The sequence below is a fragment of the Pholcus phalangioides genome, unplaced genomic scaffold, assembly GCF_987345545.1.
Source record: "Pholcus phalangioides strain wild (caught in Gottingen) unplaced genomic scaffold, Ppha-v1.0 ptg000015l_1, whole genome shotgun sequence".
In the NCBI taxonomy this organism is placed as follows: domain Eukaryota; kingdom Metazoa; phylum Arthropoda; class Arachnida; order Araneae; family Pholcidae; genus Pholcus; species Pholcus phalangioides.
Genome location: NW_028301608.1, coordinates 4,437,194 through 4,462,214, shown reverse-complemented (window position 1 = coordinate 4,462,214; position 25,021 = coordinate 4,437,194). Strand labels below are relative to the sequence as shown.

At 38.0% G+C, this 25,021-nt stretch overlaps 1 protein-coding gene across 1 annotated transcript; it reads right to left on the bottom strand.

The window, feature by feature from the left end:
* Positions 1–566: 566 nt before the first annotated feature.
* On the bottom strand, positions 567–22,132 carry LOC149075286 (pyrokinin-1 receptor-like). The gene is made up of 2 exons (XM_089245383.1): positions 21,103–22,132; positions 567–1,052 (listed from the first exon to the last, which is right to left on the bottom strand). The coding sequence occupies exons 1-2, from the start codon at positions 21,965–21,967 to the stop codon at positions 697–699; spliced, it is 1,221 nt and encodes a 406-aa protein (XP_089101509.1). The 5' UTR covers positions 21,968–22,132; the 3' UTR covers positions 567–696.
* Between the last annotated feature and the right edge of the window lie 2,889 nt (positions 22,133–25,021).

Sequence of the window (25,021 nt, the reverse complement as noted above, 5' to 3'; positions counted from 1 at the left end):
TATACATATTCAGAACATGAAAGAGACGTTAAGCTATTCGATCGTTTTTCCCAGAATCTACAGCACGTTCACTATTATATTTCTGAATATATATTGAAGTTACTTACTATATTTATTCATAGGCCACAGTTTCAATGTGATTCGTATGCCGCTTATGTGTTACCATTGAAATTTGATTTTCACTTCATCTCAAAAAAAGTTCTGCCAATATGACAAAACCAACGCCAGATTCGGGGAATGGGCGTCCGAAAATCAGCTAAAATTTACTGGAATATCTTTGGAAATGATTTACTATATTTGTTTGTAACGAACGCACAGTTTCAATGTGGTTTGTATGCTGCCTATGCATTACTATTGGAATCTAATTTTCATTTTATCTCAAAAACTAGACGTGAGGGAATTTCCTAATTATTTTTCCAGTAATTTGCATCCAAAAAACTATAAAAAACATTAATTATTTTTAAGAAAGCTTTTTCATCACAGACCTGTGTTATCGGTAGAATAAATTTCTAACGAAGTGTTGCGTTTGTTGAGATGTACACACACAGCGTGACAATATAAATTGAGGAATGATAATATTTTTATTTTCATGCATATTTTGTTTATCGTAACAACAGTATAAATGCAACCAATGAATGAAAATGTTTCGCGGAAGACATCACAAGAGAACATTAAATGTTTCTTCGTTAATTTTCCTCATGTTCCTCGCAGGTTCACTCTGGTGTCGTCCATTGTTCTTCGGGCGAATCTCCTCTCTTGCTGTCGGCAACCGCAGCAACAACACAGGATGCGAGAAAACGGCATTTTCGTAAGGCAAAACGTCACCCAAGACGGCAAGGTTTCTCTGAAGGCTTTCCTGAACTTGACAGACATAATGCTGTATAGCATAGGATTGATGGTGGCACTCACGAAGTACGTCACGCCGGAGACGTGCGTCAAGACGTTGTAGGCCGTTACTTCGCTCTCCGTCGAATCTTGCCCGAGGTGAAGTGCCATCAACCTCTGGGCGTGGAACGGGGCCCAGCAGACGAAGAAAGCCACGACCACAGCGACTGCAAAGAACAAAAAGAAATGCAAAACAAACCCTATTAGATGTATCCTCAACAAAAACCAAAGGTCACATGCATAAAACATGTCCATAAACATTAAGATAATATGACAATTCGGCAGCACATTTCCCGATGTTTAACGATTGTGGGTTTTTCCCATCTGTCGATGAATGATATTGTTACTTTCGATGTTGGAAAAACAAAAAGACACTGTAATATATCCATTCATTATATGTTTTGCTGGAAGTAGAATAAGTGCTGAAAATTCCACGAAGAAAATGACCACCATTTGACGTAAGGAGTCGAACATCAAAGAAATTATTTCCTGAAAAATAACGACACCTCGTTCTGGCCTGAGTGATAACGAGATGAGAAAAATTGCTCAGTTTTGAGAGAAATCGTAATAAGATAAGCATCGCTAAATTGCTAAATTGCGAGCGATCGAGACGAGAGAGTTATAAATGTCAGAACCTGATAGAAGACATGCATTGTATTCGAGTAGGCTACTATACATATACTTTTCGAGGAAGAACAATACCATATAATCGCGATTTCTCAACAGAATTCTAGTGTTGAAATTTTCTATGATAAAAGCAAGGGGGCGTTCTGAGCCGGGGTCTTCAGCATTTCAGACTCACTGTGGGCCAAATAAAACTTTCCATGAAGCCCGCGGACCACTAAGTCATACCGTGGTGTTCCTGGTTATTAAACAGGGTTCTACAAATTTTTTTAACACTTTTATTTGTTCTGAATTTATTTATTTCATTAAATTTGAACTTTTATTCATTTTTAAACGACTCTTCCTTTATTAATTAATTAATTAACTCTTTTTAACCAATCATTTCTTTTATTAAATCCGAAATTTGTCCCCGAATATTCTGAAATTATTTTTTTATTAATTTTAAATTTTCATCAAATATGATATCATTTCTTTCAAAATTTCTTAATTTTTTTCATGAATTATTTCTTTTAAAATTTCTGAAATTACTCTTGACAAATTTTCGATTACTCTCGGTGAATATAAAAGCACTCTTGACAAATATGAAATTGCTCAGGGTGCATCTGCATCTCATTAGTCATGATGACATCAACCCTCCTGATTGGAGATTAGCTAATGTGACTAGTTCGTCAGACCTTGACATCAGGTCGGAAAAGCATATTCAATTCAGGAACTCTGAATTACTTGTACATTGAATAGATAGATCGAAATACGATTTCTGTCTAATTCGCGCGCTCGGTTTTACCGTCGCCAGAGAAGAAACCGCGGGCCAACATTCACTTGAAAGGTCCTGGCGAAGCCAAGGATCAAGTTCTTCCTCCACAAGACTAATCACATACTCCGTATGTTATTCAGATTTGTGGCGGGGGGGGGGGGGGGGCATTCTGGAAATAAAATAGTTTAGCAAAAAGCCTAAATTTGCATGGCTGCAGAACCACAGACTTGCAAATGAAGTGAGTTTCTAGTTTAACTTGCGAAGCACCAGAATATTATTTTACGTCGTATACTAGTGATACGACAGCAGTCATCTATTTCAGGTAGAATAGATTGTGACTCCTCCAAGAAGGCAACCCTTTGCCTATCTCAGAAGAGGTCCAATTTCGATAACACCTTAGAAATTGAAATCATTCAAAACGAAGCAACTTCTTTACCATGGAGACCAGTGTTTCTCATCCTATGATCAGCGGACCAGAGGTGGTCCTCGACGACGGCATGAGGGGTCCGCAGGTAGACCCGATAATTTGATTCTCATTGAGTGAAAAATTATTCTCCCGTTGTAATTGATATTAGTAATATTCACATGGGTTCAATTAAAAACATACCTTCATACGTCGACGAAAATTTCGATCGTAAATACGAGACGGGATATCGCTAAATTTTTCCAAAAAATGCAACTTATTCCTTTAAATGCAATTTTCTAACTATTTCTAAAGTCGCTGAATGATGGGAAAATAAAGGGCTGCTACGAACCACATTAAACATAATGTATTTCACGAAAAGAATGTTCGAATGTTCAGATGACCGTATTTCACACGGTAAAGTGTAATTTTAAATAGATAAAAAACGGGACATAACCAATCGTCATCGGAAATGTTGGCGGAAGTAGGCATAACCACTAAATTTCATCCAAATTGCTGAAAAACTGCGGAAAAAACTTAGAAACTGACAAATATGCGAAATGAATATCCATATTTTTTTGCCATAATTACCATAAGATAATTTATATACTGTATTATGCTATGTATTCACGACTTTAGTAAATATTGTAAATTCCAATCAAATCATCGTTGAAAAAACGGGACAAATGTAAACAAAAAAAATTGGAACAACCAAAATTACTACTAAACCAAACCACACACACCGCATTCCACCTCGTCCATATTCCTCTGCGGAAAACCAAAATTACTGGAATGCCCCGTAATACGGGACACAATTGGTCATAGTCCTCGCGGTTCGGAAAGGTTAAGACGCTGTAATAAACAAATGTGCTGCTCCCCGATTCATTTGCACAGTGAAATTGCTCAACTACAGTGTGTCGATCGGCGCTACACACGCAGTATATGTCACTAATGGCAGGTGGTCACGATAATGTGACTCGACTGTATATTTAGATATTTTGATGCGACATACAATGTTGAAATTATTATTACACGTACTATCAGACATTTTCTCTTCTCATTATAAGGCAATTATTCCAAATCATACGGCATTTTTTTATCCTCGGTTTCGTATGATTGGAGCCGCGTTATTGCCTAATGGCATCGGTTTCATGGATTCAGTACCAAAGTACATGTGATATCAATCAACGTTTAAAAATTACCCTAACAAACTAACAATTGTAAAACGTATTGAGGAAATGACTTTTGCGAATCGTAAAAACAGTTGTTCGCGCGGAGATTCTCCCTTCTTTATATTTTTCCTTCTTTTCTCTACCAATATTACAATGTTATTAAGCATATTATACGATTGAGGAAAACTCAGTTCAATGAAGTTTCACCTTCGTATTGTTTGAAGGTGTCTGATCTTTCGTTTTCGCAAGTTTTACGCCTAACCTTGTAAGTTCATCGATATGACATTAACGAAAGGGCATACTCGTATTGTCCCAAGTCACTGGCTCTTTGGTCAATAGACCGGCGTTTCTCAACCTATGGTCTGTGACGATGGCCTAGGTGGTCCGTTGAAAGACTTGATAAAATTATTCATCCGTTGTAATTGATATTAGTATATTACCCGTATGGGTTCAAATAAAACTTATGCCTTCATACTTAGGTTCATCACGCATCATCGGGGGGAATATTATGTATGCTTTTTTTTTCTGGGTACGAATGCTAGACGGGTTTATTGAAGGCAGTTAGATCACAATCCACATCAGATGACTCCGAGGGACACATTTGGCCCGCGCATTATAAGTTCTTTGTTCCCACCCACAATCAACTAGACCATAGTTTCCCAAACTTTTTGCTCCATCACCCCCTTCTTCAGAAATATTTTTTTCTCATCACCCCCCTAATTCAAACGAACCCATAGGATTGTTACACTCGTAGCTTCTATCGCCCCCCCCCGGACCGTTCCATCACCCACAAGGGGGGGGGCGATATTGCCCACTTTAGAAAACACTGAACTAGTTGGAGTTGCTGGTACGACACTGTCTCGGTCCATATCAATTTTTTTTTTCGCAGTCGTTTCTGCTGTGTTCCATCTCAGCATTGCAAGCCTGAATTTTAGGATTCAAAATAGCATTATGCATACAATATTATTATAATATCATCAATATAATCATTACTCTAATCAATCGTATAAATATTATAATGTTTTACTGAACAATTATTATTTTACATGTTACATAGATAGCAAAAATTTTAGTTAATTTTTTTTTCTTGAGAATAAAAACGGCTATTCCCCCAATAGCGGCCACGTTTTCACGATCCCGTTAGTGGCCGTTGTTGGGAGGTTTTACTGTATAAGCAAAAAATTGAGAAAATTTGCTACACACAAAAAAAGAAATTTCGATGGAAACGGCAAACTATTTATAGCAGTCAAACTTGGGAGTCATTACACTCCAGTTATATTAAATCCACGAAATACACATCCTTTTTACGTAAATTCATTTCCTCCTGCTGTGAACAAATTTCAAAATTCAAAAGATAACCTCCGAGAGAGAGACGGAGAGAAACGTCCAGATCTCTTCGATCTTGATTCTGTGGTTCTTCGTTGCAAGTACATCTTGTAACACGTGTGAACTGTTCTTAGAAATGTTGCAAGTAGTTTAGAAACAAAGCTAATATTCGCCATAATGATCTTGTCCTTGTGTCAAGCTCAGTGGAGGAGAAAATAAATTTTCATTCATTAAGACCTTCACTGATTATATATTACATGATATATACAGGGTGATTACATAATTGTCCTTGCCGCATTTTACTACCACCAAACCAGGCATGCACCTCGTCCATGCGAACCTAATGTAATGTTTTTTGTTTCTAAGTAATGCTTGTTATATGTAGTGCTACGATCTGACATCGACTTTTCCAACCAGGAGTGAAGTGTAATTATTGAAGATTTTATCGTTGCAGGTGCCGCATTTTACAAGCGCACCGTTGGTCCTAGAGCAAGGATACACATTGCACAACCTTTTCAGTTCGCGGGCCAGATATACGGTATTTCTGCCACTCGCGGGCAAGAAACTTGTATATGTGTAAAGTTCCTAAAAATATGTAAATTCATCTTACATAGTTATCACATATACATATTTACTAGCAGGAGCCTTCTATTTCTCGCCATTACCGATTTCTTTTATCAATTTTAGCGGCATTTGACAACTATACTAGCCTTTGAAAGTATTCTTTTGTTGTAATTGACAACTGTACGAGCCTTCTACCATTTTTTGGCTGTAATTGACAATTTTAATTGTTCTCGGTAATTGTTTCTGCTGTTATTGGCAACTTTACTTGAATTTGATAACTTTTGGGCAATAGACGATATCCTGTATCGGGTTCCTATTTCCCGTATTTCCATAAACGAAATATGGTCGGCCTAGGCATTAATCGTGTAATGTGTATTGATTCTTTTTTACCGGAACACTTTTCACTTTCCGGATGCGGGCCGGAATGTCCGCACGTTATTTGGATACTTTTTCTAGCTGGAATTATGAATCTACGTAGCATCAACCCGTGAGACAGAGAATGCGGCAAAGGGGAATTTATGGAATTACACTGCATTTTCGATATAAATGAGCAGATATGAGATAAATTTGCATGAAGATGTAGAAAGCAAAGTAAGATTTTAAATAGAAATATTTCTCACATTAAATACAGGACTTTTCCATCCACTAATTACGTTTACAGTGAAACTCAGTTATACTTTTAACTGCGACGTTAATAATTGATTATCCCAGCTGATTCCCCCGTAGAGAACAATGAGCTTTAAATGGAAACGCAACGACATCGGCCGGACCGCCCTTATGAAACCGCGAGGGGCCCGGTTCGAAAGTAATTTCGGGCTCTTTAGCCCCGATTTTATATATTTTGTGGGGTTGGAGAATCGCCATCCAAGATTCATGTATTATCACAGAATATACTGTAATGCTGAAAAATATCTACTCGTCAATGAAAATTCAGAATTAATGAGAGAGAGAAATATTCTAGAATTTCTGAAAATTCAGAATTTTCAAATTTCAAAATTTTTAAATTTCAAAATTTTCAATTTTCAAAATTTTCAAATTTCAAAATAACATCAAATTTTATTGATTTAGCTCAAGAAAATTCTGAGGAAAATTACCGAAGGAAATTCAGAATTAATTAGCGAGAAAAAATCCCAGAATTTCTGAAAATTCAGAATTAAATTGAGAGAGAACATTCCAGAGTTGACAAAAATTCAGAATTGTTAACAGAAAAAAAAAATTACTGTTTCATTTCAAGAAAATCACTGAAAAAATTCAGAATTAATGAGAGAAAAAATCACAGAATTAATGAGAGAGAAATCCCAGAATTACTGAAAATTCAGAATTAGAATAAGAGAGAAAATTCCAGAATTGATGAAAATTCAGAATTGCTAAGAAAAAAAATTTTACTGATTTATTTCAAGAAAATCACTGAAGAAATTTCAGAATTAATGAGAGAAAAAAATCCAGAATTAATGAGAGAGAGAAAAACCCAGAATTAATGAGAGAAAAAAATCCAGAATTAATGAGAGAAAAAAATCCAGAATTGAGAGGGTTGGAAATTCAGAATTAATGAGAGAGAAATCCCGGAATTGATGAAAATTCAGAATTCAAATTTTAAATCACATTAAATTTTATTGATTCAGCTCGTGAGCCATGATCAAGATGATTTAGCATTATCAAAATTCAGAACCAATGAAATAAATAATTCCAGAATTGAAGAAAATTTAAATTTAAGATTTGAGTTGATTTTATAATTTTTTTTCTATTATTTCCTGTCCTGATCATTTAATTTAGAAACATCGACCATGAAATTAATGAAAAAAAAATAATTTCTTGTATGTTTTCTGGACTTTCCCATGTCCATAGAAACAACATTAAAATCAAAACAAAAAAAAAATTGAATTTTATTCTTCCTTAAAAATAGCTGATTTAAAAATTTTTAATTTATGGAATAAGTGCTGAAACATGAATGAAATGTTTTGTTTTGTGTAATAAGTTTTTGGAATCTCGTGCATTCGGGGAAAAAGGATCAAGTGCTTTCATGTAAGAAAAATTTTTTTTGCAATTAATAAAACCGATGTTCTCCCAAATTGGCCGATAAAAGGTTAATGATCGAAAAATCCTAAAATTGACAATTTATTTGATACACACACACGTGCATATTTTTAATTGAGAAAAATATGCATCACCGTAATATATCACCATATTCTATCACCGTAAGTGCAGGGCCCGGTGTGACCCCACTTGTCGCACAGCCCCCTAAGCGCGGCTCAGGACCTTCCAAGAAATTTCTTAAAGTTACAGCAAATGTTCGAAATCAGGGTTTGGAAACGGAATGTTCGTCTGTTATTTTATTGTTACCAAGATGGATGCTTAAAAATACATGACACGTAAAACGGGACATTCCGGTATTTCCTTGTAGCTTTGCCTTTCCCAACATGTATTATCAAAATGTGTCCCGTTTTTCTGTTTTTTCAGCGAAGCTTATATTTTTATTTATACGACATACTCCCTTATTATTCAATATATATGTAATAATTTTTAATTATAATTCTTTTTAAAATTGGGGACGAAGATAATTTGAATAATTTGGAAGTTATAATGCATGCGACTATGCATAAATGTAAATATTCATCACCCATGTGTAAAATGTTCAAAAATTTGGTTCCTGAATGCATTTTAGTTCACCGCACACTTGCTGTCGCTCTTTATGTACCGCCAAGTGCTGTTTATGGGAAAATAATAGCGATTTCGCTGACAATTGGCAACATTTTCAAAGGGAATTGTCAATGTCGATAAAATATGGCAGCACAATGGTTGTCGACTGAATATGGCTTTCTACGGTTTTTCAACTTCGAGGCCCGAATAAGAGTGAGCCCGTCCTCCCATTGGAAGAAATCTTTCCACAGAGAGCAGGCACGGTACTTGTGTAACATAAAAATGCAAGCGCATTACCAAATTAACTTCAAAACACGGATCCCCCCACCCCTTTACATAATAATATCCACTACATATACGGTACGGTTAGATTGATCAATGCCGTTATTACACATAATAACCGGTTATTACGCATAATCGCCGAGCATTTTGATAAGTTCGATGAATTTCCCTAAATTTATCACTTTTACTGGTGATTATGCATAATACCCAAGAGTCGCATCGTTGGTAAACATGATAACTCGTACCATATGATATATATACAGGATAATTCATACACACATGCATTGTATCATTATATTGAGGTACGATCGTAAAATTGTTATTACATCGGAGTCCGAGTATATTTATCACACATACTAGACTCATTTGTAATTTTTTTCATATTTATCAAGTTCAATGATTAGCCTTGGGTATTATGCATAATCACAGATAAAGACGATAAATTGCAAGTATTTACGAAATTGACCAACGACACCTGGTTATTACGCATAACCTCCGGTAAAAGTGATAATTATTTTAGTATTCATCAAATTTGCCAATGACGCTTGAATATTGTGCGTATTCGCCGGTCAAAAGTGATAAATTTATCAAACTTACCAAGACGATTGGTAAGTATGCATAATACCCGGTTATTATGTATGATAACCGATTCTCATCACATTTACCGTAACATATACAGGATGAATCCGACCTATTGTGCCAAACGAAGGGGGGGGGGGTGATAGACGAGCCCAAGAGGATCGTACCTACCAACCCTGTCCTATTTTGAACCGTTTTCGAGTTACGGTGGATAATCGATTATGGAAAAAAAAATGCGTAAAGTATGAAATAAACCCTGACTTATATATGAAGTTCCTGAAAGACCTACACGCAAACTAAACACATATTTCGAGAACGCAAAAAAAAATCCTATAAGGTCACACCGATTTCATTGAAATACCTGGATTTAATGGCGAACTACAGGCGCTGAAAGATTGGCGAAGTTCAAAATCAAATTGTCTCCAAAATTTTTAATTGCTAATTTTGCAAACACCCTTCTAGCTACGATTGCTCAACAAAAAACTTGTCCATTCCACCAGCTTCCGAAAGAGCTTACAATGAACCATATCGGTTTTCTGGTTCATGATAAATTTAGTCTTTTGTTTGCAATACATCACTGAAATCAACGTTCGTCGAAGTAATTTTAATAGGTTTTTTGATGACAATTCAATTTTTCACTTCACTGATCTCTCAGCGCTTATATAGCTCGCCATTAAATACGGATATCCTGTAGATAGAGGTAGTGCCACCTTATAGGACATTTTGTGCAAAATCAAATTGTCGCCAAAATATGTATCCTCCAATTCTGAATTTTCGTCGAATATCTACTTTGACGAACGCTGATTTCAGTGATGTATATTTCAAACAAAAGACTAATTTTCTCCTGAATAGATGACCAATTTGGATTTGGTTTATTCTAGGCGCTTTCGAATGCTGGTGGAACGGACAAGTTTTTGGCAAATTTGACCGATTGTAGCTAGAAGAGTGTTTGCAGAATTGGCAATTAAAATTTTTGCGACAATTAGATTTTGAACTCTTCGCCAATCTTTCAGCACTTGTAGCTCACCATTAAAACCATATATCTCGATGAAATTGGTGTCACCTTAACGCTTTTTTTTTCTGCTCTTTCCAAATATGTGCTATAAGTTTGCGTATAGGTCTCTCAGAGACTTCACAAATTCTGTTCTCCAGACTAGACGCATTTTTTTTCCATAATCCACCGTAACTCGAAAACGGTTGCAGATAGGACAGGGTTGGTGGTTGTGTTTCATGATCCACTTGGGCTAGTCTATCACCCCCGTTCCGCTTGGCAGAATAGGTCGGATTCAGCCTGTATATCTGTTCAACTTTTTTTCTAAATTTTGAACCCATAAAAACAAACAGCAGGTTCCTTACACGTGTACGCGTTAAAATACGGTGAATGAAAAGCTAAATGTGGACGGTATCATTTTTCCTTGGAGCCTATTTCCTTGATGGGTTTATTTCATTAACATATAGTGATCCTCTGATGTATTCAAAGGAGATAATGCCATCTATAATTCATAAATTTCCTTTCGCTTCCCCGTTCGTATATTACATTAAGTTTCCATTAACAAAACTGATCACGGACCCATCTCTCAATCCTTTCAGTGATATTATACACAAGTTTTTTTGTCTGGATAAGGCATTTTTACTTCGTGTTCATCCAGTGCGTATTTACGTTAGCGATTTTTCCTCGTCTCTTGTCTGCTCTAGCGACGAAAATAAAACCAATGCTTGACTAGAATTCATTTTGAAACGACTATAAACAAAAAAATTATAGTTTTATTATTTTCTGTATTGAGTATATTTCTGTTACTGAAGATAATGATGATTCGCCGAACAATAAACGAGGCAGTTAATGAAGTTTCTCCAGTTAATGCATAGCCGGGATTTACGTGAACATACATTTTCATGCATAATCGATTGTATAGTTTGGAATTAAATATTTTCCTTGTTACTATTTTCTCCCAGAAAAAAAAACAAAAACAAAAAAACACAGTCGCAAGGTGGGGATGGAGTATAAGGCAACTCATCAAATTCTAAGATGGTCTGATCACCTGTAAATCATCACCCCTGGACGTTTAACTCACAGGGTAAGGGTCGGTCCCAAAGTGACATCTTCAAAAAGTTTCGAAACAACTACCTCTGATCTCTACTCCATAAAAATATTTTTAAAAATCCTGTGAAATTTTGTTGTAGATCGTTAAAAAAAACATTAAATACAGTAGCTACCGCTTATAAGAATCGCTGGTTATAAGAATCAACCGCTTATACGAATCAAGTCGGCAAAACGAAAACCAAACGTCAGATCTGATTTTTGTGAGAGCCCCCCCCCCCTCCTCTTAAGGTCCCCCCGTTACTTGCGTTAAAACAGCGCTGCCTTCCCTCAACAGTAAGAATTACAGCTTCGTAGTAGAGTGAGCTTCTACGAATGACAGACAGGGTTACAACTGGGAAGGGGGGGGTTCTCCGACAGACCAGACACGACCCAGGCTCTGTCCCTCCCGGGATATAAGCCTTTTACCCATGAGGGTTGGGTCGCGCTGGGGAGAGCTTCTAGTGCTCAGGACGCTAGAATATAGGGGAGGAGGGTGCCGATTCACTCTTTTACTGCTCCTTGTACATTATACGGGGGCGGCAAAATGCGTCCTTGTGCCAGCTGACAAAGTACCTAGTTGTGATCCTGATGACAGAACTTGCCTCCTACGCAAGATTTGCTTCCACTATTGGGGATTTCGACCTGGCTCCGTATGCGAAGTGCTTCCCGTACTGATTATTTATTTTTTTTTTTCTTCCAGTATAAGTGCATTTCATGCCTTCTGGGGTTATTGTAAATAAATAAATAAATATAAAATTATCAGCAAAGAGGTATATGGCAAAAAAGAAGAAGAAAAAAATAGACACCCATAACTCCTACCCTCCCTTTTCCGGACCATTACTACTCACTTTGTGGAAACATTGAGTTATGTGCTCAGACAATAGTACAGTAGTAATACGATTACCGTGTAATTATATTTACCGTGTACAGTCTACATTGGAACCGATGTCTAAGGATAACGATATACTGTGGATATTCAAACTGATTTCAATAACAAATTAATAAGGTTTTTTTTTACTTCAAAAACATCATAATCTTGGCTTAAGCACCCCCACCCCCCCCGCCCCGCACTTCTTGCGCACTCCAGGGGGTAACTAAATAGGACAAGCAGAAAAAAATCTCCGGATGTAAGAATCAACCGTTTATAAGAATCAAAATGACTGAACCAAACGCGATTCTTATTAGCAGTGGCTACTGTATATTAATATTTTGAATGCCAATAGAGGGCAATAATGAATTTAAAAGTCCCGGCAACCCTAGAGTGTTGGAGTTTCGTCATTCAAACAACACATCACCAAGTAAAGCACAGACGAGGAAACAGAAATATCTCCTTTCTCGAAGCTGGAGAAAAGAAAGAAGAAGGAAGTGGAAAAAAAGAAGTTTTTTTTATAGATATCTCGCTAAGAAAAGCGCAAGAGGCGATAAGTAGCCAATTGTTAACATTTTTAATAATTTTGTGCGGCTTTAATAATTGCATTCGGCCGCTAATTTTTTGTTTTTATCTGTTTCTGGGTGAAATTAATGTAATTAAATTTTTTCCTAATTTTTTAAGGACGACACCTTCGGACCCTTTTCTTTTCAGTTTCGATAAAAATCGAGATATGGCATTATTGCATTAAAAAGTAATTCATTTCCAATGTGCTAAGTTGATACTAATCAACCGATAGATGGTGCATTAATTCCCAACCAAACAACGTTAATGGCAGTTAATTGCAACATAGCGATATGGCCAGAGTTGGTGTATGGTAAAGTAGGTTGATATCAGTTTACTATTCAGAACATCTTGTAATTCGAGATGTTGTTTGTTTTTTTTAGGATAACGCGAGTGTAAATAACCAACTTTGTTTAGGCCGATGTTTTTCGACCTGTGGTCCGCGGAACCTTGAGTACCGTGGGTACTTCGTAAGGGTGCGCGAGATCATTTTCATTTAACACGAGTGGCGCATTAGTGCTATGAAATTGTAATATACAGTAAAACGTCACTTTTGCGGACCAAGACAGGACGAAAAAATTCGTCCGTAAAAGAGGGGTGACCTTTAATTAGGGGTTTGAAATACATACTTTTATTATACAACTGGAAATTATTATCTGGCCGTAAAAGAAGGGTGTCCGTTAAGAGAGATTTTACTGTATAACTTCAAGTTTTTATGATATGCAAATTATAAAGCCAACTTGAAGAAATGTATTTTTGATCATCTGGGGAAGGGGTGGCTTGAAATTGAGTTTCACTTCGTGGGGGGAAGTCCTATATAATACAAGGTATTCGATTAACAGCTCATTTCTGAACTTCCCTGCTACTGGTGCAAACATAAAATGGCATCGTGATAATGACACGGTTAAGTTATTTCACCTCTAATACGAATCGCCTTCACGAACGTTGCGGACACAGAAGAGATTGAAGAAAGTTTTGGATTCAATCACCAATGATTTGCTTCCGTGCAGCGCTCTCTATCGACAAAAATTTGAATTTTTTTCCGTACCAAAACAAAAGGAGGGGGACGTATAGAAAAATTAAATTTTGTATCTCAGTGCATATATACTGTCCTTGGCAAAATAAACGACACATTTAAGCTGGGCACGTTATTTATATTTTTTTCTAATTGAATAAAATGTTTCTATAGAGCCAACGGTTTACGAGTAGCTATTTGAGGTGAAACTGACTTAAGTTTTCACCCTGTATATATGTTACAGTAAATGTGATAAATCTGGTTTTTTTTTTGCATAATCACAGAGCATTTTGGTAGATTTGATAAATTTAAATTCATCACTTTTACCGGCGATTATGCATAGTTTGCTCAAGCAGCGTCGGTATACTTGATAAATACTAAAAAAAAATTAGTACTTTTACCCGCTATTTATGCAAAATATCCAAGCGTCGCGTCATTGGTCAACATGACAAATCGTACTGTATCATATATACCATACAATGGCAATTCATACATGTATTGCACCGTTATATCCGGGGTACGATCGTAAAATTTGTTATAAGTATATCGAGGTCCGACTATTTTCATCATATATACTAGACTTGGAAGTTTCACTTTTCATATTTATCAAACTCGCCAATTACACTATAGTGTCAGTATAATCACAGATAAAAGCGATAAATTTCAAATATTTGCCAAATTTACCAACGACACTTGATTATTATGCATAATCAAGTAAAAATGAACATACAATGCCACAACAGGCAAAATGCCCAACGAGCTGACTGAGGAAAAAAATACCCATAACAAATATGGATGTCACCACACATGCACCTCGTCCATATTCCTCTGTGAAACTGCTAACGAACTGGTACATGTTGGAATGTGCGTGTACGTGTTGTGAACCTAACGTGAAGTATATTGCTGTGTAATGCTTGTTATAGTGTCACCATCTGCCATTTATTTTTCTAACTATGAGTGAAGTGTAATGATTGAATATTTTCACCTCTGTGGCGAGACTTGTTTAACGGGGAGATCGGCTCGCGCATCCGCGCATCGAATTTAGAAACCACAGAAAACCAACTTAACCCGACCACCACTGTGACGCCGGTAGGGTTATATAAATGCAAAGTTACGACAGGCAAAATGACCAACGAGGTGGCCACGAAAAAGATGCCTATAACAAATATGGATGTCATATACTTCAAAATTATAGAAACCCCCAATTAAAATTGCAATTATAAAAGCTAAAACTATATACAAGATTCATCGAAAGACTGGTTATATGGAAGAAAACTCATGTCTGCCGTCCCCGTGGAGGCAATGATGAATTTCTTCCTTGTAATCTCAATTTCCACAAATAACCAGTCTCTCAATGAATCTTGTAATGTTTTCAGTATTTATCAAATTTACCAACGATGCTTGTGTGGGTATTAATATTCACCGTTAAGAGGGATAAATTTATCAAACTTGCCCAGACAATTGGTAAAGTATACATAATATAACCGATTCGTCACATTTACCATAGCATACGTGCCAATTTCCGGCCTGTGAGCGGTATCAGTACCCCCATATCTGGCCCGTGGACTTCTAAAATTGCTAAACATATCAGCAATGCACTGTTGTGTGATTTTAAGAGAAAAGACACCAAAAAAAATCTAATTTAAAGAAAATCAAAAATCATGTGTAGGCTTGAGTATAAATGGCTTCTCGTTCTCTTTGCCACAATATATATTCGCAATATTTTCCTCCGTTCTCTCTGCTCGGTAGCCTCTATTATGCAAATCACCCTCAAGTAATAAAAGGAAGATCTCCATTTCAACTGATGCTATCGCGAGACACACAATGCACTCTATACATATTTATGTGAAGAAAAAAGAAGTGAAATATGCGCAATAATGATAAAAACAATAGTTAGATGCAGGAGAAGCGATGATTATGATAAGCATCTTCACAACGAACAGAATTCGGAACGTGCGCTTTAATTATCGAGCGATTTTTTTTTTTATTTTGGAGGAGAAAAAAAAACAGTAACAGTTTCTTGTCGACAAGGAAATGTAATTACCATCTTGAGGAAAAATTTCCATCTGCCGATCCTATTAAAAATGTGCATAGAGAACATAATTTGGATTCTATTACAGTTGCCACGTCACCGGCAGGAGAGTATGTATTGGGGGGGGGGTGCTTCGTTAACCTAGTAATTAAATACGGAAACGTTTCAAATGTTCGAAATCTGTTTATTTTCAGCCACGAGCGTCTGCCTTAGTATCGTAGAATCATGATTAAAAGTTAAGTAGTCGCGTGTAAGTGTGAACATTGTTAAATTGCTTCGAAAATAGACGGATCTGGAATATTAAAAAAAAAACAGCTTCCCAGACATTTATGATTCGTTTTTTGAATACCGAATAGGTAATTTAATGAGCTGTGATTTTGCTTCATTACTTCTCGAGTTTCTCTCGATCTTCTTTATTGTTATCTCCGCGTTTGGATTTCTATCAAGCAGTAAGGACGTTTGGAATCTAAAATAATATTAAACAAGATTTGTCTTTATAACGTTATCCCCATAAAAAAATTAGCCCAATAAAAATTATTTACAGTGTGGCACATGAATTCGTAAGTAGTTTTGAAATTCGTAAAAAAATTGAAGGAATCGATTATTTTTGGATGCGATTTCCAAAAAAAGTTATTTTCACAAAGGGTGACTTTTTTTGGTACAGAAAAAAAATTAGTTCTAATTTTTGTGGATAGAGGACGCTACACAAAAGCAAGTCACATAATTCTGAACCTGAACCTTTCTTCGATATCTTCTGCATCCGAAACGTTCGTAAAGCTTCAGCCGGTGACTCGTGACTTCACCAACATTACTTTACCCACCAATGTTAACATCACAATGAAAAGCTCACGTAGGCACCAGTAACAAGAAAATTCAGAAATGAGCTGTTAAACGTACACCCTGCACTTTATAGGACTCTTATTTTTGCATATTTCCCAGTGATATGCGTTCGTGCAGCGTGCTCTATCGACCAAAATATGAACTTTTTTCCGCAACAGATAAAATCTCCCTTCGTGACAACAACTTTCTCACAAACCGCATGCGAATGTGCAAATTCGTTCAGTTTTCATGAATTTTTAAACTATTCACGAATTCTTGAATAAATTGTCCCGATTAGTTGTTCGGCACTACAATAAGCTCGAGCTTACTCAGTAAGCTCGTGTCTTGATGCATCAAAAAATAAATAAAAAAATGCAGACTAGATTTCCTCCCGTCTGCAAAAAAAAAAACGTAGGCCTATAGTTCTAGGGATTCCCAAACTTTTAATGCTCTCATGACGCATTTGGGAATGAGATTATAATGCAAAGACACTTCGAGTAACGAATGCCTCGACTTATGAGCAAATATTCGCCTTTCAAGCTTCGAACGTACTAGAAAAAGCTTCAAACGTACGAGAAAAAGCTCATTCTACCAGGACCGTCTTAACCTTTTAACTGTCAATGTTCCCACAACATCGGATTTTTACTCGTTCCCCCCATTTAAAGTTTTTAAAACTCGTTTTTCAAGGATGAATAAAATTTAATTTTTTTTTTGTTTTTAATTTTCATGTTGTTTCAATGCGCATGCGCAAGTCCAGAAAAAATGATAGAAAAAAAAATTCACGAATTCCATGAGTAGTATCTCTAAAGTGAAAGATCAGAAGTGAAAATTGAAGGAAACAATTAAGAAAATCAAATCCAAATCTTAATTCCGCCGGTAAGAGGTTAAGGGCATCATGGGTCCCCCGGGCAAAGTTATTTTTCTGCTACACTTACAAATACAAATACAACGCCACAACAGGCAAATTGCCCAACGAGGTGGCTGACTTAAGAACATCATGGATCCCCGAGCCCCTACCTACTACTGCTACACCACACATGCACCCCCCCCCCGCGGAACCCCCCCCCCCCCAACGAATCGGTACATGCGGGCATGTGCGTGTACGTGTAGTTCAACCTGACGTAAAGTTTGTTTCTGTGTAATGCTTGTTATGTGTAGTACTGTCATCTGCCCCCAGTTTTACTAACTATGAGTGAAGTGTTATGGTTGAATGATTTACCGTTGTAGGACTGTTGCTCTCTGTGGCGAGACTTTTTAACGGGGAGATCGGCTCGCATTTGCGCCTTGAAGTTGGGAACCACAGAAAACCAACTTCAGCCGACCACCACTGTGGGGTTCGAACCCGGATCCTCGCATCACGAGTCCGGCACTATAACCACTCGACCACCACAGCGGCAAACGTGGCTGGAACAGCTACGTGGCTGGAAATGCATGACTACCAATTTGCATGAGTAACTCTGAAAAATTTTAACCAGATCTCATTTCAAGAGGCCTCCTCTATATTTGCGCCCCATCTCCCTCCTCCGGGCCGTGCGCGAGCACTGAATTCGACAAACGAAAGCTTGGGTGCTTAGAACCAGTTGCACCCAATAACGCGCTTGTCTCAGACTGTACTGTTCAGCACACACGAGCTCCAGCGAAAGAGTGAGATATTCGTTGCCTTTGCAGTCTAGTGCATTCACCTGGAAAGTGAAAGGACGTGGGTTCGATTCACCGCAAAAAAGCAGTTGAATTTTCTCTTTCCTAAATAAATCTTCGCATCAGCCAGTTGTTAAAAACCTTCGTATGGATACCGGAGAGTGACATCATCGTCGGACTCCCCCGTTAGGGGATAACTCCCGTTAACGGAAACGTTTTTGGAATTATGTCGGGCTTCAATGTATTTTACTACCAATTTACGGTCACTTCCCGGTAGCGGACAAAATTACTGGTCCCAAGCATGGGATGATTTGCGCTGTTTCCCAAAGGGATGGACGGTCTCGGAGTCTGTAAGGTGACACCAGGAGCGTACGCAGGGTTGGCCTTTGGAGGGGGCACAAAAGAGTGGGGGGAAATAAAAATTTTCTTCCTGTGAAATATTGAGTTATTCTCTTCAAAACGCATTTAAATTAAAAGAAATTGGTTAACATAGCACATAAAGAGCATTTTCTTTCGATACTTCAATTTTTTCACCGAAATATTTTTTGCTCTGCTTGAGGGGGGGAGGCTCCCTGAGCACTTCCCTCCCCTGCGTACGCCTCTGAGTGTCACCGTTAGGGCTCCGAAAGCAAGATATCCATTAAAGAGGTTTATCCACTCACGCTAAATACAATTGAATTGCCAGAATAAATTGATTTATTATGCACCGAATTAGAAAATTATGGTAGAATAGCTTTCTTTACGTGCAAATCAATTCCAGAAAAACAATTTTTACATGTTTTGTACAAGCAAATGGGAAAAGAACATGAATGGAAAAATTCGGTGTCTATTTAGGTAAGTGTTACTCATATACATTGCGTGTGTGAAGATTGGACTGAGAATAAGCATTCGGATAAAGCGAGTTTATCTATCAAATCTATCTATACTCAACCTGATTCAATTTTTCTCTAAAAAAAATTTTACAAATAATGAATTAAACTCCCGACACAACCTCTTATGATATACTGTTACCACTTTTTCGAAGAAAAGTCGAATCTACTCATAAAGGCCTAATTGTACAAAAGGATCGTTAACAAAATCGTTAAAAAACAAAAAAACGGGGTCCATATAGTTTCCCCTGTGGTACTAGGATATTTTAAGGGGAGCCACGGGAGAAAATGAAGTGTGAGGGAAACCATGGCAGGGGGTTCAGGAGGCCACAGAGAGCGAAAAAAAAATTTAGGTATGGAGAAATGAAGCTTTTAAGCGAAATATAAGAGGGGGAGGGGAATGTGACTACTTTCAGAGCCCATAGAGCTTAACGCATGGGACCATCCGTGGGGTCTCATGCCCAATGGAAGCCTACATGACGAGAGATCTGGTATTATCATTTCCGAGAGTAAGCATGCAAATAAGTTGTTACTTCCAGCTATGTATGAGGCTTCAGAACATCACTTTTTAAGGATATGTTGATCCCCGGGATGAACGTGAAATGATGAAAGGATTCATCCGGGGATGAACGTGTTGAGATGGTTCTGCATAGAACCAGAACTAGAAACTGAAGGCGCGAATCGTGGGGAATATATAGGGTGGGACAATTTACCATATAGATTCATTGGATCTTTCCGGCTGAGACCAATTTCCCATATAATGCGGTAGTATATTCTTTGAAGAGAGGGGAGTAATTGCTTCTATTTCTCCCCCCCCCCTCCCGGATCCTCACTTGGTCGACCTTATTTATGAAATTTCTGGTTCCTATAAATTCATTTTTAACTAAATTCAATTTAGTAAAAAGGGGTTCTCTCGATCGTCCCGGGGACCTGGTTAAGACAAGTGGGGACCATGAGAAGAAAACATAACCCAAAGGGGGACATGTGGGCTAACAAAGGTTAATAAACACTGATTTAGAGCAGTGTTTCCCAACCTTTTTTGATATCGCGAACCTCCTGTAAGGAAAGCAAATGAAACACGGACCCCTCGTAGTAGAGATCAAAGCTCCGCCGACTCCGCGTAGCGTCAGAAGGCCAATTCCAACACCACTCTCCCGTAAAATGCAAATGTATTTTTTTTCTAATTTGCATATAATAAAAATTCAATAAATTGTAATTTCATAGTAGAAAGTTTGTCACTCGTTGCAATGAAAGTAAATTCCTTTTTTCTCCCACTCATTTGCTTTTTGCGGTCTGCAAATTATTACAACTTCTGCATTTCTTTCTCCTCCTGTTTATTTTTTGCGTGTCAGCAGATCATTTCTCCGTTTTCTGCCGGTCCGCAAACAGTGCATTTCCAGTTCTATTAGGGAATTTATATTGGTTTTTTTTAATTCTTATTTATTAATTATTTTATTAGATATTTTTTCAATTTTATTAACGATTTTATGGCATAATTGATTATTGAGATTCCATATATGCGATTATTATGCATGTAAACTACCTCATTTGAATGAATAAAAGTCTGATATGCTCGTCCCTCTCCGGAACAATGGCTGAAAATGCAGATCGGTGATAGAGCCTGGGCCTTGTTATTACCTTGATGGCCTTGTTCTGTTCAAAAGGGGGGAAAGGGAGATCCGCAAACACTGAAAAGATTTGCTCAAACAGTCATGGATTCGATCGCACTCACAAAATAGGAATCTACTATGTTTCCCGGCATGGGAAGCTGCATTTTTTCTGCCATGAAGCTGGGCTGGAAGAGATCTTGGCAATGGGATAAGTCCGATGGCAGAGTTCTGGCGTTCATTCATGTGCAGTCCGCGAAATCGTTAAACTACTTTCGCTAGTCCACGGTTGTAAAAAAGTTGAAGAACACCGGTTCGTACTGTGAAAACTGTTAAAAACATAATTTTCAATTGATGGCGCATAAGAAGAAAACGAATACTTACACAAGATTTTGACGGCAGTTGTCCTGGAAGAATTTCCTTTGTATCCCGTGATGTTGCTCCTAGTCGAGTTGCGACTCAAAAAGATCACGCTCGATTCCTCGTTAGTCCTGAATATCTTCGATTCGCCGTTCGACAGCGTGCCGTCAGTTTTGAACAGTTTGACGCTGATCAGGGCGTACAGCACCGATATAGCGCATATCGGAAGCACGAAGAAGAAGAAGGTCGAGATCTCGAACGCGTGAGGCAGACTTCTCTTGATGATGCACTCGTCCGATCCTTCGAGGATCAGTCCGTCGTAATTCATCTTGACCACTCCAAACTGGAACGCCAGAGGAGCCGCGCACAACGTGCCGGCGATCCACACCAGCACTATAGCCTTGATGGCCCTGGAAACGCTCGAAGTCATCTGCGATCGAAGCGGCTGACTCACCGCCAGGTATCTCTCGATCGTGAAGCACATGATGGTCAGAATGGACGCGTTCGTCGACGTCTCCGAAGCCAGTCCCCGGAATACGCAGAAAGCCTCTCCGAACGCGTAGGGGTACCGGATCCACAGCTGGTAGATCTCTTGGGGCACGCCGATGATCAACAGCAACAGGTCGGACACCGCCAGGCTGAACAGGTAACAGTTCGTGGATGTGTGCATGTACTTCCTGTGGACGATAACGACGCACGTGCAGACGTTACCGATCATCCCCGTGAAAAATATGACTATGTACAGCACGGTGATGGGTATGACTGACGACAATGGGTCGCGCTTCGGCAATTGAACCAAATACGACTCGAACGTGTCCCCTCCGGTCGAAGTATTCAGCAAGATTAGATTTCGCACCTCGAGTGCAAAGGGGTTCTCCTGCTCTGCCATGTGGACTTGGTGAGGGAAGACGAATGCGTGTGGACGAGCAGTGTCTGTTTCTAATTATACTATATTGTCTGTTTACGGTCTGCTCGGGTCTGGAAGGATACAGTCTTTGTGTAAAGACTCATTGCTGGAATATAAAAGAAGAAAAGGCAGAATCTCTCTCACAATAAATACCAAGGGGAAAAAACACATGCACATGAAACCAATCTGGCAAGCTTCGTCTTTTCACATTATCGGTGGAGAAATCAGGTTGTGTCACGTGCTCATCCTCCCGCTCTCTCTAATTTCGGCCATGAGACAAACCAAAAAGGAAAAGAAAAGAAAATACCTTATGAAGAGAGAGAAGGAAAAAATATACACACACATAATTCATAAAAAAGGGTCTATAAATGTTTTTTCCTGTCGAAAATGAGAAGAAGAAAAAAAAACCCTGTCATTTGATTTGATCATAAAAAAGACATCGATATTTGATGCGCCATTTCTCGTTTTACTGTTATTGTTATTGCGGAGGGTCAATCGGTGAATCTTATCGTTCAAATTGAAGTGATTTCTTTCTTTTTTCCGCGAAAACAATAAACAAAAACAATAAAAAGATTAAAATAATTTCCCATAATTTTATTACAATAAAACGTATCTTTTGCGGACACCGGTAGGACAAAGTAATTCGTCCGTAAAAGAGGGGTGGCCTCATCTGAGGGGTGTCCGTTAACAAGGGGTCTACTGTATTAGCCCCCCCCCCCCCGCCTCACGTGCTGGCTTTTGGCAGCAGATTTAGATGATCTGTATTTGGAGAATCAGCGATTAATCTCAAAAACTGGTTTTCTTGTTCGCATGTTAGAAATTGAAAAGAGAAATGATGATTGCAGAGATGAATTTTCCTTCACTAAAACACCAATATCCCTTCATTCAACCAGTTTTCCGTATCTGTTGTATTAACGCGGGAGAATGACGTGTTTCTACTTAATTAGAAAGTCTCTGCTGTTGGAACGCGAATAGCTCAAATAATTATCACAAATTTTATTTACATGCACAGTATGTTTACGTAAACCGCGAGCCAGTGTTGGCTACCCCTGGATTAGGAAAAGGGCATGAAAACCACCAAATACGAGGATGTAAATTTTCCCACCCATTTTCTAAGCAGGTTCTACGAGTCTTCCCTAAACCACCTTCATTAACCCCCTTCACTTACAAGCTTTTGGCGAAAACGTCGGCTGATCTATATTTCACGAATCGGTGGTAAATCTGGTAACCTTGTCCTCACATAACTTTCACGTTAGAAAAGGATGAAAAAAGGGATAAAGAAAAACCGAAGAAAAGGAATAAAGAAAAAAGTAGAAAAGGAACGAAAAAAGTAGAAAAGGAAAGTAAAAAAAATAAATAAGGAAAACAGTGCGATGGATAAGTAGATAAGAGATGCATACAGTAGATTTCTTTTCACTCTCACCCCATGTGCTCTCTTTCGCTCTTACATGTATATAATAGAAAGGTACATTACATGTCTGGGGGAACACTAAAAGGGTTACAGAAAATACGGAGGGGGGAAAACAACGTTGGTTCATGGGGTTAAAATAAAGCTTCGCGATGATAAGGAGAAGGGGAAAACAAAACACAGGGAACTGGACTGAATTTCTTCCACAGGTGTTTGGACGAAATATTTCGTCCGTGATAGTGAAGGGATTAAGAGGGGAAAGAAGAGATGCCTGTGTGGTTTTTCTTTCAAGCACGCTCACAAAGTGCTGAGTAAACTTACGACTTTTTCGTTTCAAAAAGTGTAAACGATTTAAATTTCGCGGAAAAGTATTGAAAAAAACAAATTTTCTCATTTATTTCGGCAAAATTTTACATTTTTCGCATTTATTTTTGAACGAAATTTACGCATCTCTACTCATCATCCGAGGAAAATCTGTCGGTATACAGCATTCAAATCGTGGTAGTATCAGGAAGCAAAGTAATCGGCGATTAAAAGGCTTTGATGATGATTAAATTATTACAAATGGGAAAAAAGTCTTTAAATATTAATCGGTTGAACGCGTACATTCACATCAACGAAACACTCAAATTTTATTATGTGTAAAAGGGGCAGCTGTGGAACAGGAAGCAAAGTGATATCGTCAAAAATAGTGATTAACTGATGTGGAAATATTTACGGAAAATTCACCGACAACAATTCACCGCCATGCATTTTATCAATAGAAAAATTCACTGCCAACTTTTCCCTGGACAGATCGTGAAGATCTCTTGGGAATATGTGATGATCACAATTCGATGACGCACAATTCAACAGAAAAATACACCGCTCGGAAAATTCACTGATAAACAAATCCACCGACAACAATTCGCAGGTGAAAAATACACCCGAAAACAATTCACCCCCCACCACGAAATTCACCGATAAAAATATTAATCGCTTGGAAAATTCACCGATGAAAAATTTGCCGACGGAAAAATCATCGCTGACAAAATTCACCAACAAACAATTCACAGATAACACGTTTGTCACCAGTGAGCGAGTGGCAGAGTGATTGAGCAAATGAGCGAATGTGTGACCGAATAATGGTTGGTGAATGAGCTATCGGATAAGCTAGTGAGTATCTGAGTTACCGAGTGCCTGACGTATGAGTGACTCATTCACTCGCTTATTTAATCATCTGCTCTTTCAATAACTCCTTGACTCACTTGATCAATCACTCATAGGCTTGCTTACTCTCTCTCACTCACCATGTCAGTCTTTGACTTTTACCAGGTGAATTTTACCAGCGGTTTATTTTATTTTCGATGAATTGCCGTGACAGTGAATTTTCATTTCGATGAATTACGTGCCGGTGAATTTCCGTTTCGGTGAATTGCTTGGTGGTGAATTTTTCCAGTGGTTTATTTTATTTTCGATGAATTGCCGTGACAGTGAATTTTCATTTCGATGAATTACGTGCCGGTGAATTTCCGTTTCGGTGAATTGCTTGGTGGTGAATTTTTCCAGTGGTTAATTTTCTTTTCGGGGAATTTTGAGGTGGTGAATTGCTGGGCGAGAAATTTTCCCGTACACCCGAAACAATGTTA

Excerpts from the sequence above, each read along its gene's own strand:
- LOC149075286 (XM_089245383.1), bottom strand. The coding sequence starts at position 21,967 with ATGGCAGAGCAGGAGAACCCCTTTGCACTCGAGGTGCGAAATCTAATC. Across the intron at positions 1,053-21,102 it reads AACTGCCGTCAAAATCTTGT|TCGCTGTGGTCGTGGCTTTC; the intron begins GTAAGTATTCGT and ends TGTTCTTTGCAG.